At 39.3% G+C, this 16,511-nt stretch overlaps 1 protein-coding gene across 2 annotated transcripts; it reads left to right on the top strand.

Moving 5' to 3' along the window:
• Window positions 1–4,623: 4,623 nt before the first annotated feature.
• LOC103179915 (podocan-like) lies at window positions 4,624–16,267 on the top strand. Of its 2 annotated transcripts, XM_042335249.1 has the most exons (4): window positions 4,624–4,771; window positions 4,921–4,998; window positions 8,841–9,738; window positions 14,797–16,267. In XM_042335249.1, exons 1-4 carry the CDS (start codon window positions 4,759–4,761, stop codon window positions 15,881–15,883), a joined length of 2,076 nt encoding a protein of 691 aa, XP_042191183.1. In that variant the 5' UTR covers window positions 4,624–4,758; the 3' UTR covers window positions 15,884–16,267. The 2 variants fall into 2 exon arrangements, with proteins under 2 accessions (XP_042191183.1, XP_042191184.1); XM_042335250.1 differs by lacking the exon at window positions 4,921–4,998.
• The last annotated feature ends 244 nt before the right edge of the window (window positions 16,268–16,511 follow it).

The raw sequence follows: 16,511 nt of genomic DNA, 5'->3' as shown, positions 1-16,511 counted from the left end.
GGTACAAGGGGAAACTCCCTTCTTATTTTGAATAATGTCATGGGATCTTCAACCACCACCTGCACAGGCAGATGGGACTTTGGTTTAACATTTCACTTGAAGGACAACACCTCTGATAGATAAGAACATCGTCACACTGGAGGGTGAGGCTGCACAATGAGCCTCAATTCCCGATGTGTGGCTTGAACCCATGTTTACACAGCAGTACATATAATTAGATTGAATTTAGTGAAATGCAAGCGGGTTTCTGTTATATTTAAGCTAAGGTGTGAAGAAATCTCTTTAAAATTCAAGAACACTCCACACAAGAATTTGGGAGTCTAATTTACTACATTTCTAAATCTTGTAAGAATTTCCGTTAACTCACAGGGGGACAAACATTCCATTCAGCATTACTCACATATTCTTAGGCGTTGTCAGTCTTTAGTGGAATATTAGGCAATGTCCAGGATCCTGTGCATACCACTGTATGAGTTTTTACCCATAAACTCCACAAGTAGATTTTCCATACAATATACTCTAATTGGCAGAAGAAGTCCCTCATTTACTGAGAAATAAAGTTCAGAAATACTACAAATTAGACACCCACAAGAGCAACTTATTTAATGAATTAAAACTTAAAGCAAACTTTTCTTAACCCCCTTAACAGTTTAAAAGTGATTACTGGGAACTTTGCACACATGTCCGTGTTTGTCTAGCCAAGCTATTTACTATGAGGTTTGCCATTTATTTTGGGGCACCAGACAGTCTGTATTAGGCCTCATTAGAGTAGAGTCAGCTGGAAGGAATTACTCAGGTTCCAGTCCAGGATTCTGTTTCTCCATTACTATTTGGTCATCTTGGATTTGAGCTGCCACATCAAAGGCCACATTGGGAGGTAAAATGGCAGTGGTTACTTTTAGTAGTATTGCCAAGGTGCATAAACAAATGTGGCATTTGAGAATTTCAAAAGTTGGTCTTAAATTCCACATCATTATTCTTTCTGCACGGGGCCATGAAATCAATTATTTTCTGTTGAAATTGCCTGAAACAACTATTCGTTATTGACATTGGTTAAAATTCCTCAGTTTTTAATATCACTCCAGCCCAAGGGACATGCTGAAAAGATAGGGATGAAGAAAGCAGCAGAAACAGTAGGTATTCTGGTCCAAGGAGCAGAACTCATTGTGCACCAGTTGAAGTAACTTGCTTCAGTACTTGAACTTCATTTCAGTTTCAGTCCAAACTCTGGACTTCTTTGACCCCTGAATTTGTTCCTCACTTCAGCCCTAAACAAGTTATTTTTACTTATATTGGTTGCACTTACTGATGATGTCAATGTGAAGCAATCTTGGGTTTCTGTGTTCAGCTATTGATTTGATATTACCACCACAGCTGGATTGCCAGCAATATGCATTAGTTGATCACCTTTGAGGTTGTTGGCCTTGTTTGAGACGTTGTTATTGGTATCTGTTGAAGTGCTTTCCCATTAGATCAGATTCTGTAGGTGTCTTTGCCAGTGGAGAAAGACAAGGAATAGCACCGCAGGCAAGATAGTAAAATACCCATGGCTCATTGGTGTATGGTGCTAAGTTAATCCTTGTATTTGACTTGTAATCATAATGAAAACTTATAAGCGTCAGCCTGGTTCAATTGTTAGCTCTATCACCCCCACCCCATCAATACCTACATTCAAATCATACACGTGAAAGGTCACATCTTGTGGGCCCTGTATGTTAAATATTACTAACCCCGTTTGGATGAAATGGGAATTCTGTTAATATATCCACAGAGGTGAAAGCTTTAAGTAATTTACTGCCCATGTAAAAAAAACTCCTCCAGAGAAAAACACTCTTTTCATCGGAATAGTAATTGCAAAGAATTTGGCCGATGGCTGTGGCAGTCAATAAAGTGCAGCTTTCCCAAACTTGTCCAAACTGCTAAAATATGTCCTGAGGTCATCCATTTAGACACCCATCAAGAGTAGAATATGGTAAAAGCACCAGTATCTACAGAAAAGAAACAACTTGAGGCTATTCCTACATTCCAGATGTCAAACAAATTACACAAAAAATTCCTACAACTTATTGATCAAGTTCAAGTGCATACCTAGTAAAAACCTTTCTTTTTTGTGTACAACTTAAATTTGCTCCATTTTGACAATTTAAGCTCTTAATGTCAAAATAAATCGACATCAATACAATCTGTAAACAGAATGGCATATTTACAAGTATGTGTTGGTTACAAAATGTAAAGCTTTCAAAAATCACACCATCCTCTCAAAAAGAAATACACTGAGAAATAAATACTCAGGAATGTGTCTAGTTTCTTTATGAAACCCTACACTTTCCATTTGTGTCTGTTGCCCTCATATTGAGGCTAGGTATAGCAATCCTTGCATTTTCTCTATAATAAATTCAATCCAGTGGAACTGGTTTTGTAAAAGCTCCAAAAGCAATAGTGCCATGAACACCCAGTAAGTCACCGCTTACCAAATTCTGAGTTAGTGTTATGATATTTGATCACCAAGTGGGAGCATGTAGAGGTTGAAGAGGAAGGGACCGAGGACAGAGCCCTTAGGAACACGGCACGATACTGTGCACATAGCAAGCGCACATAGGAAGACACTTTGTGGTTCAGCAAATTATCAGTGTCCCAGTTATTTTAACAAGGTAGACAATTTGGTCAACATAGTGACTTGCATTAAGATAATTACTCTTCACATGCTTAAGATTAGCACATTTTATTACATTACCACATAATGGTTTCATTTTGGTATTTAGCTTCAGCAATTGAAAAACCTGCATTCCCCAAAATTGCACTGGTGCATTTGAAACCTTAATGCACAGAAGAAATATCTTTGGATTCGAATTATGTTTTGAGGGGTATTATTTGGTTCTCTCCTTTGATCTTTTGCTAAAGCTGTGTATCACCAGGGAGGCTCATTTTAGCTGTGAAGAGGAAAGAGTGGTCAGCTCACCGACTTGACACGGTTCTTAACCAACCGACAAGAGTTTTACTAATAGCAGAATCTAAGCACAATGGGGTGAAGAAGAAATGAGAATTCTCCATGGTTGGCAAGATGTTAACTGATAGTTTGATTTGATTGCAGGAATTTTCCATTATAACCCCACATTAATTTAATTTAATCCTTGCATTTGATATAGCGCTTTTCACATCGGGAGGACGTCCCAAAGTGCTTCACAGAACACACTGTAAAGTAAATTGACTGTATATTTATGAGCGAACGCGGCAGCCAATTGCGCACAGCAGTGTCCCACAAACAGTCGTGGATTGAAAATGACCAATTTATTATTGTTTTTGGTTTTGGAGGGATTATTATTAGGCGTGTGGAGTAGGGAAACTTGCCCAAGGTTTCACCCTGCCTGGAATTGAATCAGGTCTCTCGCTTGCAAAGCGAGTGCTCTAACCACTGAGCTACAGGACACCACATTGAAAAATTTGCAAAAGTAAGTGCTTACACCATATATTTACCAACAATTGGAGAATTATTACAATGTTATTCTAGTGCTGAAATTTCAATATCACGAATGAAACGTTCAAGAATGCTATATGTATTACTCACCGATTACACAATAATACGTCCTGTGGTGCAGGAAACTAAAAATCAGGGCCAATTCAAATGTAATGGGGAGGGAAATGGAAAGAATTCCACCACATGAGCGGATGGTATAAAATGTTAGGTTCTTAAAATCCCCAGTGAGCATCTAACTACTGTCTTTACTTATCCATCTCAAATGTCTGTCAGTCTGTAACAGAAGCAAACATTGAGGCTATTGAGAAGAGATCAAAGCAGCCCTGCCAACTGCAAAGCATTTTCCAGACTGTTGATCATGTCAAAGCTCATGCAAGGCTCATGAGAAGCTGCAGATACAGAGTGCCAGAGTTCTCTTGTGATGCTCTCAGTTTCCTGCTCCAGAATCGAGCTTTCCTCTGGACAAAATTAGAGCATTAACCTTTGACATTTCCAGAGCATTTGACAAAGTTTGATTCACCAGCGTTATACAGGAAAACACGAGGTTTGCCCTTCAGCATCCCAGTGTAAATTCATTGAGCATTTTGTCCTCTCTGAAACCGCTACAAACAATTCTGGAAATACCGTCGTTTCTTAACAGTGGTTACACTTTAGTAGTGCTCCTGTTTAAGGAGGATTAGTTGGAAATGGTACATTCATCTGAGGTTGAAAAGTATTTTTAAATTAGAAAAAAATACAGAAATGAGAAGCCAATAGGGCTGCAGTGACCAAAAGGTTAAGTATGGACCTCAGTGTTTAAATATGTAAATATTTAGAGCAAAGGCAAGACCCAGTCAAGAAATATGGTGGTGCAGCTGTCTTGCTGTCAGTGTAAGCCCCTCTACTTGCAGAATGTAACATCATTCTTGTTTATTCCACAACCTTTTGTGACCTTCTTCAGTGGAGCAGCAAATGTTTGCCCTTTCGTTATTTGTGTGTGAAAGACGCTAGGTAAAGATTCCAATTTGGCACAGAACATAATAATAGAAAAAAAACAATATTTGTGACATATCCCATCTTTTACCATGTTTGATTAGTGATGCCTGGGTCCATATATACCAGAGATGTTTGGGTCATTGACAAACCATATAGACCAGTGGTGGTTGGGCCACGGACTGAGACCAAATACCGTATACACCAGTGCAGCACAGGAAACCTGCTTCAGCACATCAATATCCCTCTTCACATAAGGCAAAGCATTTCAGATGAATTCAGTGACATAGACTCAGACCTAAACAAGAAAAATGAACTGTAAAGGTAGGCCCGCCATTAAACCATTTCATACTGTTCAGCATTTTGTTTGCTGCGTTTGTTCTAACAACAAGAAAGATGAGGATAGTTGTAGCTCTCACAAACTGTTGTGTTTAAAGAATATACAGTAATTTATTGCGTGTCTTGATTTATAGGCCAAATGAAGAGTTTCACTTGGGCAATCATCTTGGGTGCCTTGCTTCTCAATGCCTCAGCCAGCTTACCACAAACTAGTGAGTAGAATTCAGAACTGGACAGTAGATATTTAATACTCAACTTGTTCCTGTGCTATACATTAATGCTGTATTTATTTTGCATATAAATGTCAGAAAGCAAAAAATAGAACTTAAAGTCCAACACTTATTCTGAGATTGTTTTCATTAGCTAGTACAATTTCTTGATGTAATTTGTAGGTTAGATGCTGCATTAAGCACCTCAATTTCCTTGTATAAATTTAATATCAGTATTGCAGAATTTCACAAGATGCAGATTGCTTTGTTGACTAGTACTGTACTTCTTTCGTCAAGTCTGAATTTACAATCATTTCAAACAATGTCACTGTTATTAAAATCACAAGCTTGTAAAAGTTGTCCTCAAATTTATTCACTTAGTGCGATTTATCCACAGGAGCATTACTGCTGAAAAGTTTAATTTCTAATAATGATTTAGCACCTTGAATCTTAACATGGCTTTGGTATTCTATGACTACATTTTAGTCATAAACATTTTGCATTTAATTTGTTAATACACTATTTCCTTGTAAGTAGAAATGTATCATTTGAATTGCCATAATAGCCATAAAAAGAGACAAAAACAACAACAACACAATTGCATTTATAGAGCGCCTTTCATGTTGGGAAAATGATTAATGAAACATACACACTTTAGCAGACATAGGCTTCAATACATCAGACATAGAAGTGCACCACTTCTCCACACTGTAATTTCCCAAACCCCAAGACCCCAGCAATGAATAGTCTAAACAAAGACAGTCTAGTTAAGAGAAGGAATGATCATTATAATGCTACAATCATTGCTCATTGCAAGATCATCACTCATCTATTATTTGGAGTTACAGTACAATCTAATTCATTCAACAGTCTCTAGAGTAAATATACTTGAATAAGTTCAGCTAAGATGCAAAGAAACTCATAGCAAAAACAGGTCAAATGTGAATCATACAGAGTTTTCTCCCCCACCCTCTAACTCAGTAATAAATGGAAACCTTAGCTCAACTCAAATTAAAATTTTAAAGCACTTCTAGCCCTGCAAATAGAAGAGCTCATTTCTGGTTTGGATAAGATTGAGTTTAACAGCTCACTGGGCAAGGTCTGAATGAATTGACTGGATTGAAATGACCAACAGCAATTCCATGCATTAGGAAATATCTGCCTTTCTATGTATTTAGACTCAAATGTGAAATATTCTTGGCATTAGTTTTGCTGACACACACAGCTGAATCCTTCAACCATTATGTAACTTAAGTTATTAACTGCAATTCAAGTACCATTTTTACACTTTAAGGAAACATACAATACTTGAAAGAATATATTGAAAATCATCCGCTCTATCTTTCCTTTCTAAAACACATGATATTTTACCTGCAAATAGTTTCTCATTTTCCTATATATGTGTGAAGGAAAATAGATAAATCAACACACAACATTAAAGAAACCCATTCCCAATGTCCCATCTAATTTTCATTCTATTACCTGATTGTTTGCCCATCATTCTCCAGGCTGTTTGCAAATTGATTTCCAGACTATCTTTGGATTTTTTTTCATTTCTATATCTTGCATTCAATTTCAGACAGTTTCTTCTCTCCTGGGTATCCACTGTTAGGTGCCTCCAGGACTTAAGCACCCTGAAACATTCAATTGCTTTAAAGATGGGACTGAGGGACTTTAAAGATGGAAATAGTTTAACCTTAATTCAAAATGCTGGACGACATTCTCCTCTCTGCCAGTTGGATAGGTCTAAAGTGAAACAAGTTTGGATGAGTTAATCATCTTTAAGCAGTCACTGGCTTTCAGCACATAAATACTTATAAATTGTTAATAAATTGGCAATCAAATCCAGAGAAGTCTTCTGGTGGCTGGAGAGAGGCAGTTTAGTGGATTAAAAACACTTAGTTATTAGGAGTACTAGTCTGAGTTTCAACACAGATTGTTTGAGCAAATGAGAGAGAACTTTACCCTCCATCTAAGCTAAATAATTCTATTGATAGAAAAGTCATTTTGAAAACTGGATTTCTGAAATAACTGAAAATGTAGAACATGTGCAGAAGGTTGATTTGTTCTTGAAAGAGAACGATGTTTGAATGTAATTCTCCACCCCTAAATGACCAGAGAATCGTAGAACTTGCAACAGAGAAGGAGGTCATTCGGCACATTGTTTGTGGGACATTGCTGTGCGCAATTGGCTGCCGCGTTCGCCTACAAATATACAGTCAATTCACTTTATAGTGTGTTCTGTGAAGCGCTTTGGGACGTCCTCCCGAAGTGAAAAGCGCTATATCAAATGCAAGGATTATTATTATTATTATTATTGTGCTTCTGCCCGCTCTTTGAAAGAGCTATCCAACTAATCCCACTCCCTGCTCTTTCCCTATAGCCTTGCAATACGTGTTTTCCAACTTATATTTCCAACATGGATATCCCTTTCTTAATAAGGACTCTGGAACTGCCTTCCTCACTCCCTTCATCTCGCTCCCTCCCTTCCCATTTTCAGGTCTCTGCTGAAGACCTTTCTTTTCGACCGTGCCTTTGGTCACCTTCCGCCCCCTCCCCCTGGCTCGTTCCCGGTATCCATTACTGTAAAGTGCTCTGAGACGCCATCCAGAGCAGAGGGCACTATATAAATCCAAGTTGTTGTTGTTGCTGTAAGGACAAAACAAACTATAATTAATGGGAGCTGACCATTTTAGTTAAGTCAACAGGAAAGTATTGGCTATTGTTTTAATAGTGGAAAAGAACAGCTACTCTACATCCTGTGGAGTGATGGAATCAATGACAGGAGGCACATACTGTTGGCAGTGCCAACCTTCAGAATCGGTCATAAGTGTTTTCAGATTTAAAAGCATGAAATAATGATGTTCAGTCCCAAACCTGTAAATAGTTTTTAGGTACATTTTCTGGCTAGTCAATAATTGTTCCTTGATTAAATAATCTTGTTACAATAATTAGGAAATGCACGCCTAGTTTTAGAATACTATATGTTGCCTTATAACGAGGATCTCAAATAGGAGTAAAGAGGACAAATGTGAATGGAGCCTGGACAGTGAAACTGCAGTAGCAGACCAGTTAAACAAGTCAACCACATTAAAATGCATATTAAAATACTATTCAAACTCACATTTATATTGTATTGTATATTCACTCTCCAGGTTTTGTGCAGGCAATCATTGTCATTACTTAAATATATTGATGGACTGTGTGGTTAGCTTCAAGATAAAGGTAGATATTTGACAAAAATAGCAATTGAGGGTTCATAAGAGAGACAGAGATAAGTAGCATTTTTAATCATTGTTACCATCTACGCCACTCTTTACTGGTTCTATACATTCCTATATTCCTGTGCTAATTTTTTATTTGAACATCAGAACCAGTTTTACGTGAATTTACTGATGTCCACTACAAAATAAGAGGTTAATAATACCACTTTTAATGAAATAGTAGGATCAATTAATGCAGAATTCTATTGCATGTTTGCTATTGGTATAAATTTATAGAGAAATTCGGTCAGCCTGAATTCCCAAGAGATTTTACTTTTATATTATCCTACTTTGAAGTTTGAAAAATAATATAGAATTACACAGACATGGAGTGTACAGTAAGGAAACAGGCCTTTTGGCCCAACTAACCCATGCCGGTGTTTATACACCCCATGACATGACCCACTACCCTTTCTAATGCTCTCTCCCTATCCCAATCCCATACTATTCCATGCTTCTTCAAGTATGCACCATCACAAGGAACATATTATGACTCCAGCCCCAATTGTAGACCAAATTACAATGCGTTATTTTATTTATTTGGTTTCTCACCTACATTTACATCTTCCTCTTTTCTCACAGGTATAGAAAAAATAACAATGGAGAAAACTAACTTGACATCTATATCTTCAAAGACCCCTGAAACAGTTACCAAGTCTCAAGAAGACAAAGTGGCTAATCTTCAATTAATAACCTTTCCTACACATTCTTCTACTATGGCTGTAAATGAGAGGATGGTTGATAAAGGACCTATTTTAGGCAATCCAACAGTAAAACCAGTTAATCATATCACTGTTTCTGTACCTCCAATAGCAACTACTGTCACTCAAAGCCCCAATGTGTCAAGTCAGAATAATGCCACTATAAATCCCCTGTTGTTGCTTAAAACAAGTGTTATCATGAAACCACCCCCTACTTTGCCAGAGAAAATTAGGATGATTCAGTCCTCTGTTGATTTTGAAGATATTATGACAGAAAAGCTTCCAGTAAGCAGTAGTCTAATACCCACACAACAGCCACCTGAGAACAATACAGTCAGCCTGGGTTCCACCTCCTCTCAGAACATCAGCAATGCTACTGTAGCTATCAAGCCACTCAAGAAAAAGAAGAAGAATTTGGCCCTTAAACCAGGAAAGAAGATGGCTTTCTCAGTCCCCAAACCCCTGAAGAATGATACTATCACTGAAAACCCCAAGATCACGGGAAGAAAGAACAAAACAAAAGTTATCTCCAAACCTCTTAAACAGGGCAAAGGAACAAAAGTCCTAAAGAAACGCAAGAAGCCTAGGAAACAATTGTCCTCTAAACTGAAATCAAAACTCAAGAAACCCCAAACTAGTGTGAAACCAATCCAGGTACAAAAAAAGAGACAGAAAAAGAAGAAAAGTCAAAGAGCAGAGAACAAAAGAAGAGTTGAGGCAACAGTGTTTCCTTATTTCGAAGATTATTATTGCCCGCCTGAGTGTGCTTGTTATGGAAGGTACGATTTACTTTGGAAGATTATTACCAGTTCTAAATGTCAAATGATGTATTCTGACTTTGAAACCAAGACTTTGTGTGCCACCTTCAACTTGTTTGATCTCTGCTGCCTTTGATACAGTCAATCACTCTATCCTCCTCGATCGCTTCTCTCATCTACTTCCATGGGACTGCACTTTCCTGATTCTAATTCTACTGGACCCATGACCTGCACTTTGTTTCCTCCCATGGCTTTTCCTCTTGTTATCACACAGGGCATCTATAGTGTACCTCGGGTCTCTATCCTTAATCCCCTGCTTGTCTTCATCTATTTGCTCCCTCTTGGTAAGATCATCTGCAAACATGGGGCTATTTTCCACATGTACACAAATGACTCCCAAATCTACTTCTACCCCTGGTTTCAAGTCTACTGATGTTCTGACCCTCTGCCAGCTAAACATCAACTCCTGAATGAGCCTGAACTTTCTTCAGTTAAAAGTGGGACAAGACAGAAGCCATTGTCCTTGTCTTCTGCCAACTCCTCCTTGTTTCTGGCTCAAACTTCCTACACCTTTCCGGCCCTTCTCTCTGATTCACTGAACCAGTGCACAACCTAGGTTAGACCCTCAAGTACCTTTCCTCCTTCACATCCAGTCCATGACCAAGACACTAGCTTTTCACATTTTCACCACATCACCCGATCCATCTCTTATCTCACACCCAATTCTGCCGAAATCCTAATTCATGCCTTTGTCACCTCTAGACCTGTTCAACTATCCTTCTCACAGGTCTCCCCAGCTCCACCATCCACAAGCTCCAATATATCCAAGACTACACCGGTATCCTTATACAAACAAAACTTCACATGCCGAATCCTCGTCAGATTCCATTGGCTTCCTGTCTCCAAGGGGATCCTCACCCTCACCTACAAATCTATCTCCCTACCTAAGTGATCTCAACCCTCACTCTCCTGTTCATTTCCTCCACCTGACCTGGTGCGTGTCTGCTGCTCCATCTATCAGCAGTGAGTTTCAGCCCCACCCTCTAGAACTCACTCCCTCATCCCACAATCTCTCCCTGTCTTGTCTTCAAAAAAAACTGAAAACCTAACTCTTCAACTGTGCCTACCAGCACCTCTCTTCTTCCACCCTCACTCGCCCTGCAATTTGACCATGACCCTATCTCTGCGATGCTCACCAAGATGCTACTCTATGTGAAGAGTGCATTCTAAATGCAGATTGTTATTGTCAAAGTATGTCTTTTAACCTGTTGCTAAATATCACGGAAGACTTAAATTGGACAACATTTCTTAATGATATAAGGTTGTAAAATGTGGTATGTGATATGCTAAGCATCATATTGTGGGACATCCCAGCAAGTACTGCTGTGGGGAACTCTAAAGACAGTTTCTATAATTAATGAATTAGCCACTCGTATACCAGAAATTTAGAGCTAATATTGGCCTAATTCAACCTTAAAAGTGAGTGGGTAAGTGAACAATTTCCCCACAATGGTTAAATAATCTGCCGGCACTCACTGCCTCAGCTCAGGCTGCTTTGTTTAGACACCGATGCTTGTGTAATTGGACCTCAACATCGAGATAGTCTTTTCGGGAGAGGAGGAGAAGAGAAAATTGATCAACAAAAAGAGTATTTTAGGACATATACTAATACATAAAGACAGTTAATTGTGCTTGAATGTTCAGCTTATTCAACCAGAAATCATGTTAATGCTTCTGGAAAGGATAATTTGATGTCTGCATGTTATGCAGTGTAAAATTATGATTTTTTTAGCTAAATTACTTAATGTATCCTGTACCAACAAAACATAGCATGCTGCTCATACAGTGAATACAACAGGACCAAGTCCCTCCCGCCACCCTCCTTCCACACACCTCCTGCTGTGAAACATGCCTGAACTGAGAGATACTTATTCCAAAGCAATAAAATCATTAAAGCACACATGTCCAGCAGACAACAACAACAACAACAAAATTATCTTTGTAAAGCGCCTTTCACATCGGGAGGATGTCCCAAGGTGCTGGACAGACAGAGTTTCGGACCTGAGCTGGGGGTCGGGATCGGGGAGGGTGGAGGGCAGGGGGGGAAGCAGGGAGATCGAAAACACAGTCAAAGAGGAGAGTCTTCAAGGAGGCAAGGGAGGGGGCTAGACAGAGGGACTGTAGGATGAAGTTCAGAGGGCGGGGGAAGAGTGGCAGAAGGCCAGCCCACCAATAGTGGGGCAAGCAAGGCGGGGGACGTGAAACAGGCTGGAGCCCGCTGAACGGAGGGAATAAGCAAGATGGTAGGAGGGAGCAAGACCATGGAGGGCTTTGAAGGTGAGGACCAGGCAGGGCGAAACCTTGGGCAAGTTTCCTTATTCCACACGCCTAATAATAATCCCTCCAAAACCAAAAACAATAATAAATTGGTCATTTTCAATCTACGACTGTTTGTGGAACATTGCTGTGCACAATTGGCTGCCGCGTTTGCCCACAAATATACAGTCATTTCACTTTACAGTGTGTTCTGTGAAGCGCTTTGGGACGTCCACCCGGCGTGAAAAGTGCTATATCAAATGCAAGGATTATTATTATTATTATTATCATTATTATACTGTCAGGGCCTGAGGAGGCGCTGACAGGAGTCAATCAGGAGAACCTGGGTCTTGTTGACGTTCAACTGAAGAAAGTTAGCTCTCACCCAGGACTTGATGTCCGACAGACATTCAGTCAGAACAGCAGTGGTCCTGGAGTCAAGCATGGAGGCAGAGAGGTATAGTTGGGTATCATCCGCATACATGTGGAAGTTGACCCCATGTCTGTGGATGATGTCACCAAGAGGGAGCATATAGATATTAAAGAGGAAGGGGCCAAGGACAGAGCCCTGAGGAACACCGCACGAGATGGTGCGGGGGCTAGAGGAGAAACCGTTTGTGGAGATGAAGTGGAGGTGATGTGAGAGGAACGATCTGAACCAGTCAAGGACAGAGCCGTGGAGATTGAGGTGAGAGGAGAGGTGGTGGATCAGCATAGAGTGATCGATGGTGTCAAAGGCAGCAGAGAGGTCATATATTAGGATGACTGAAGCTTGGTGCTTTACTGAAAAATAACCCACTCATGAATTGGAGCTTGTACTGACAAGTGGTCTTTGTGAATTATTTGTTCTGCTACAGTTTGGCAGTAAGTTGTTCAGTAAAACTACTGGGACTGTCAGTCCCCTACTTCAGCTTCAAACAATCATTTATTTATGGCATAGGTCGTCTTGGCAATCTCCACTTTCACAATGATTTCTCTATGAGCTGTGGGGAGATTTTTCAACAATAGCTTCTCTGTTTCTCGACAGTGGCCCCAAGAACTAATGTGTGATTCATATACAGCTATTAAGCTCTGTTTGTAAACAACAGCGCACAATCTACGATTCACCAGTTAACTCATTTTAACCTTTTGGCTGCGATTGTGTGCTGAGATTTGAAATAATCTTTTGCAAGTACTTACTATTAACTACCTTTTCTTATCCAAATGATCCAACTTTGGCTTCATGTGGTTCAAGCTTTGTAAAAAAATCTACTTGGCAAACTTTTATCTTGCAGAGGAAACAGAGCTAGAATTGTTAAAAGATCTTTAAAATCTAGTTCGCAGATGCAGAAAGCAACCAATAAGTCAATTGAGACGCTGACCTTTATTACAACAGGTCTAGAATATAAAAGTAATATATAGTTATATAGAGTGCTGCTCAGACCTTACCTAACATTGTGATTTAACCACTGCTTTAAGCAGCGAGTTTTACAACCTCACTACCCTCCGCGTGAAGTAGTTCCTCCTAAATTCTCTTTTGGATCCCCTAGGTGCTATCTTACACTTGTGTCCCCTATCGAGGCCAACCTTAATTCAATTTAACACTTTCAATGAAGCCATAAATTATGAGGGCAACGTTCAAGATATTTGTGAATGTCATCAAAACTGTGAGATTGATTTTCAGCCAACACTTAGTGCTAGACATTTGTTATTCTTACAGGAACTAGCGTATTGTTTATTTCTTTTTCCTGACACTGGGATTATATCTTTGTCAAGTAGTTTCACTCCTTCCCCTTGCTGGCCTCTCTATGCTATACTCATTCAAGGCCAGGCAGTCTTCCTGAACCTCCTGAATTTGCCCCTGGGAAATACCAAAAAAACAGCCTGAGGATGAACTCTGGTTTTCCTTTCCCTTTTTGAGAGGAAATGCCAGTCAACTCTATGTTTTAGCTGAAATCAGGAACATGTCAAGGAAGAGGGGATAGAGAGAGAGAAATTCATTGAAAACAACCATGCTCAGAAGTTAGAATTTTAATAAGATACAAAATACTGTATTACAATGTCATAAGATGGCCAGACAGTGTTCACAAAGGTAAGTTGCATGATTTTAAATGGTTAAATTCCAGCATTAGTAACTCCAGTGCCTTGGCTGGGACCTCCACACCTTGGCTCTTGTCAACCTGCGTCTATTACTCTCTGGAATCAGGTGAGCACACTTCATCCCTCCAGGGAAAGAGTACGTATTCCATTCCAGAGAAAGGAAAGTTTCCAGGCATATAGGGAACTTTCGGTTTGCTTTGGACACTCTTAAACATGACAATGGTTTTCCATGTGTGTTAGAGATCCATCTGACCAAAAATTATATACATATATAACTGGATAAAGTCATTCAGCATAGGCCTGGGTGATTGTAAAGACTCATGAAGCTGGTAACATTGTGCTTTCAGAGGTGTTCATATCTGTTTAGGCAATTCCTTTTGAACTTTCAGAGTTTATTTAGTACCTATTAACTCTACATTCTTGAACCATCTTAATTTGAAGCACACATTTGGAGTATTTCAAATAAGACAAGTCAAATACTAGTTCCCGATGAGGGAGCACAATCACTGCAGTATTATTCTGCAAAAGAAATATTGGAATCTGCATTGTAATTACAAACTTCAAACAGGTTGAAAAAGAGCAATGAGACAACGTTACTTTTGTATATACTGTGTATATATAATACATATGTATATATATATGTAAGTTTTCTTTAGTATTAAATGTTTGGATGTTTTCTTTCAGAATAGTCCAGTGCTCAGATAAAGGAGTTGATAAAATGCCATATGGAATTCCCTTCAATACCAGGAACCTCTTCCTAATGAATAACAAGATAGAAATGATCCAGATGGGTCTCCTCAGTGAATACCTCTCACTAGAATTTATAGTCCTCAACAACAACAAGCTGACAGACGCTGGAATCGAAGGTGCCTTGGAAGGCATAGAAAAGCTGACTCGTCTCTACATGGACCAGAATCACCTCCACAGTATTCCCACAGATCTACCGCCCACCCTGGAAGAATTGATGCTGAACTCAAATAACATCAGTCAGATGTCAGCGTATGTCTTGGCAAAGTGCACAAGTCTCAAAAGCATTAGCCTGAACAATAATAACATAACCGATGAATCCATTCCTGAAGGTGCCTTTAATCAGGTACAGAACCTACGCATCATTAAAATGAATCATAATCTGTTGAGTGTCGTCCCTGCTAATCTTACCACAAATCTTCGAGAGCTGTACCTGGAAGGAAACCAGATTATAAAAATCCCAGATAGTGTGTTTGCAAATTCCTCTGAACTAACACACCTCGATCTCCACAATAATCACCTCAATAGTAACGGAATTGGGGATAAAGCCTTCCTGCATATGGTAAGACTTGAACATTTGGACTTAGGGAAGAATGCCCTCACCTCTATCCCCAAACAGCTCCCACACTCTTTAAAAACCCTCCTCCTGCAGGAAAATAACCTCACTTCAATAAGGAAGAATGTATTATGGAATATGTCAAAGCTAGAGGAAATCCACTTAGAGCACAATAAAATCTCAGTTGTGGCTGCTGGTGCCTTTAGGAGGTTGATGGGTTTGCGTCATTTAGACATCAGTTACAATCAACTCACCCGGGTCCCTCGTCAGCTACCCCTGACGCTGTGGTACCTCTACCTCCACAACAATCAGATCAATTTCATTCCTGCAGACTCTTTCTGCGTCCGGCGACGAGCAGAAAGTCGTCTGATTCTTGTGCGACTTGAGAAAAATAACCTTGACCACAGGCAGGTCGATGTTCATTCATTGAAGTGCCTGAGGGGCTATCAGGTGATCCACTTTTACTAAGCTTTTACTATCGGTTTTACTAATCAAAAGGGAAATTTAAAGCCACCCTTCAGATCCTGGCATGGATTTTAAACTCAAACTCAGACTCACAATGAAGAGATAGTGTATGAAGTACTGTTGCTCCATTATGCATTCAGGGCAGAACACAAATTACTTTGATGTTCGCTTTCTTTATCACAAAATAACACTATTGTACACTATTGTAAGAACACTCATTTTGTGAATACAACAAAGAGTATAAATGTACATTTCCGTGTGAAGTAACCCGAGGATGCTGTACTGTAATAAATACATCAAAACAAGACAAAGACTACATGTAGCTTTGATATGTTTGTGTTTTATGGGTGTAGATTGTTGAGAATGAATAAAGAGGCATTTAGTGATCAAGCAGATTCTCTTTGATTCATTTGCTTTGAACTTTTACCCAAGTATATGTAATTTCTATATCAAACACACAATTTGTATAAAACGACATTGCTAATTTGAAGACTGCAGCTGACACATAACATCTGCCCTTCAGAGGAAGCAGATGTTCATTAGTGTATGGTTTATTTATTAATGGATCACGTTCCTGTGACTTGTACTCTGTGCAAAAGTGAGATTTGTGAACTGAATCTGCTGAAGACCT

This window comes from Callorhinchus milii, unplaced genomic scaffold, assembly GCF_018977255.1.
Source record: "Callorhinchus milii isolate IMCB2004 unplaced genomic scaffold, IMCB_Cmil_1.0 Scaffold5, whole genome shotgun sequence".
Taxonomy (NCBI): Eukaryota; Metazoa; Chordata; class Chondrichthyes; order Chimaeriformes; family Callorhinchidae; genus Callorhinchus; species Callorhinchus milii.
Note: the sequence above shows the minus strand (reverse complement) of the source record. Positions and strands in the feature narration are given on the sequence as shown.